We start from the raw sequence: 2,916 nt of genomic DNA, 5'->3' as shown, positions 1-2,916 counted from the left end.
AGCAACCAAAAAATAATTTAAAAAATCTAAAAACATTTAAAAAAATACTATAATTTTCAGAATTTTTTTATAAATAAATACTTAATCATATTTTTCACTTCCCACACCAAAACTCTATACAAATTCCTCTACTCATATCTCATGTGAATAGTGGTTGTCATGATAATGGGTGAAAACACACTTTGCTTTTTGCAAGGGCAGCCACTATTCACATGAATAGTAGCTGCTCTAGGTCTTCCCCCTCTTGCCATGGCAAAGAACAAATGAGTGGAGTTGCTCTAAGAGTGAACTCTAGAATTAATTAGCTGTCATATCATATGTATGGCTGTTGTTTTAACACCGTCACATACATGGTGAAATTAATTCTCACGTCTCGTTGTTCGTTTCACAACCAAGTATCTCCCAACTGTCCACTATGTCATTAACTTCTTTTCAACAACCAAAAACTATATCTGAACGTCATAACCACGCACAAGTTATTTGCTACCATTTCTTTACCTACCCTTCCATGTTCCCCTCCTATAAATAAAAAATCACATTTTTTTCCAGCACAAGATAAAGACCATCCAATAACTATGGTAGGAAACTCCAAACCCCAAACTCACCATGTTTCCGTTTTGGCCTTCCCCTTCGGTTCCCATGCCGGCCCTCTCCACAGCCTCGTCCTCAGACTAGCTGCGGCGGCCCCGCAGGTGGCCTTCTCGTTCCTGACAACTTCCAAAGTCAACGCTGCCCTCTTCTCCAAGTCGCCGTTGAGCCTCCACAATGTGAAGGCTTACAACGTGCATGACGGGTTGCCAGAAAACTTTGTGTCCTCTGGCAACCCTGAGGTGGCTATTGGGTTTTTCTTGAAGGCGGCGCATACGAACTTTATGGGGAGTTTGAGGGATGCCGAGGCGGAGACGGGGTTGAGGGTTGGTTGTTTGGTATCGGATGCGTTCTTCTGGTTTGTTGGAGATATGGCGGAGGAGATGAAAGTCCCCTGGGTGCCGGTTTGGACGGGTGGACCACGTTCACTGCTGGTTCATGTTGAGACAGACTTGATACGCCAAAGGCTTGGAACCAGTGGTAAGGATTCATTTGCTATTTGATAATTAACCAAGGACCCTATACCCTTTATTCAACCTTTTATGCATTTTATAGTCATTTAACGAATTTTTTATTTTTATTTTTGGGTATAATAAGTCAACGAATTTTGGCATCAATTGTTACTCCAACGAATTTTGACTCTTTTCTCCTCATTCTTGTTACTCTTACTCTAAAAGATGAACGAGTGTGCTATGCTAAGCATATCACATTTATATATCAAATTGTGTATTATTTTTTTAATAGAGGTATACCAAATTTTATTGGTGAGCTCCACCTTTATTAGAGAAAGCATACATAATGTGTGTAAACCTAGCGTTATCCCATGTATAATGTATGCAGTTTCTTTATCAACATGAAAAATGGAGGACATAATTTGTACAGTCTAAATAATGAACTTAATACTTAAGGGTAATAGAGTAATTTCATACCATTCCAACGTTTAGTCTAAATAATGAATTAAATAAATTTAACAAGTACTTAAGCAGGTTAACAAATTATCTAACAAGTACCTAATTAATGAACTTCACGGTGAACCTAAGATCGAATGTTAGATCAGTGTTCCCTTGTATTTTTACTAAAATAAGTAGGGCGGTTTACTTGTGGTTGCTTTGGTAGGTGCCACATGAAAAATCCACAGGAGACAGTTTTATTTTCTTTCTTTTTTTTGTATTCATTTAGTCCAAAATTAAGTTTAGTTTTTCTGAATTAATTTGCAGCTTATTTTAGTTTTTCTACTGATCATATACATTAGTTGAATATTGATAGCATCATAACATTTATTTTCAGGAGGTGGAAAACAAACCCTCGACTTCCTTCCTGGATTTTCAAGATTTCAGATGGACGACCTACCTGAAGGAATAGTAGGAAAGTTAGAGTCACCCTTAGCAACCCTATTATACAAAATGGGACAAAAGCTGCCTAAAGCGACCGCTGTTGCAATAAACTCTTTTGAAGAAGTAGACCCTGAAGTTGTGAATGTGCTCAAGTCAAGATTCCAGAAGTTCCTCAACGTTGGACCCTTTAGTCTAATACCGTCATCACCATCACCGCCGCCATTGCTTAACGATGAAAGTGGTTGCTTAGAGTGGTTGGACACGCAGAAGCCAGCATCAGTGGCATATATTAGCTTTGGAAGTGTGGTGACACCACCACCTCATGAGCTAGCAGCATTTGCGGAAGCATTGATTGAAGGTGGGTTTCCATTTATTTGGTCATTTAGGGGCAACATAGAGGAAATACTGCCCAAGGGGTATGACAAAATGAGCCTGAATGGGAAAATACTTTCATGGGCTCCACAAGTGCAAGTCTTGGGGCATTCTTCAACTGGGGTTTTTGTGACACATTGTGGGTGGAATTCGATTTTGGAGAGCATTGTTGGTGGTGTGCCTATGATTTGCAGGCCATTTTTTGGAGACCAAAATCTTAACATGAGGACGATAGAGGCTGCATGGGGGATTGGTGTTGAGGTTGAGGGAGGGCTCATCACGAAAGCTGCAGCGATTAAGGCCTTGGAACTGGTCTTGAAGCAAAAAGAAGGAGAAGAAATGAGAGAAAAATTAAAGATCCTGCAAAATCTTGCCCAACAAGCTGTTGAATGGAATGGTAGCTCCCCACGAGCTTTCAATAGCTTGGTGGAGATTGTCACCACCAAGTAATATATGTAGTTTGTAATACTTGTTTCAAGGTAGTTTGGGAAGGGGGAGGCCATGACGCATGTCCCCAAACAGTTAAATTGATGCAACAAATTATATGCAACATATCCAATTTATTAAGAAAACTAGACCACTGGCTAGGAACGTTATAAAAAAAATTTGTTTTTGTTTGTAA

The 2,916-nt window shown here is 39.5% G+C and overlaps 1 protein-coding gene across 1 annotated transcript; it reads left to right on the top strand.

The window, feature by feature from the left end:
- The first annotated feature begins 532 nt into the window (after window positions 1–532).
- LOC117628803 (flavonoid 3-O-glucosyltransferase-like) lies at window positions 533–2,916 on the top strand. The gene is made up of 2 exons (XM_034361592.1): window positions 533–1,068; window positions 1,876–2,916. Exons 1-2 carry the CDS (start codon window positions 576–578, stop codon window positions 2,742–2,744), a joined length of 1,362 nt encoding a protein of 453 aa, XP_034217483.1. The 5' UTR covers window positions 533–575; the 3' UTR covers window positions 2,745–2,916.

The sequence above is a fragment of the Prunus dulcis genome, chromosome 1 (genome assembly GCF_902201215.1).
Source record: "Prunus dulcis chromosome 1, ALMONDv2, whole genome shotgun sequence".
In the NCBI taxonomy this organism is placed as follows: Eukaryota; Viridiplantae; Streptophyta; class Magnoliopsida; order Rosales; family Rosaceae; genus Prunus; species Prunus dulcis.
The sequence above is the reverse complement of the archived record's forward strand: the minus strand, read 5'-3'. Positions and strand labels throughout refer to the sequence as shown.

Excerpts from the sequence above, each read along its gene's own strand:
- LOC117628803 (XM_034361592.1), top strand. The coding sequence starts at position 576 with ATGGTAGGAAACTCCAAACCCCAAACTCACCATGTTTCCGTTTTGGCC. Across the intron at positions 1,069-1,875 it reads CCAAAGGCTTGGAACCAGTG|GAGGTGGAAAACAAACCCTC; the intron begins GTAAGGATTCAT and ends ATTTATTTTCAG.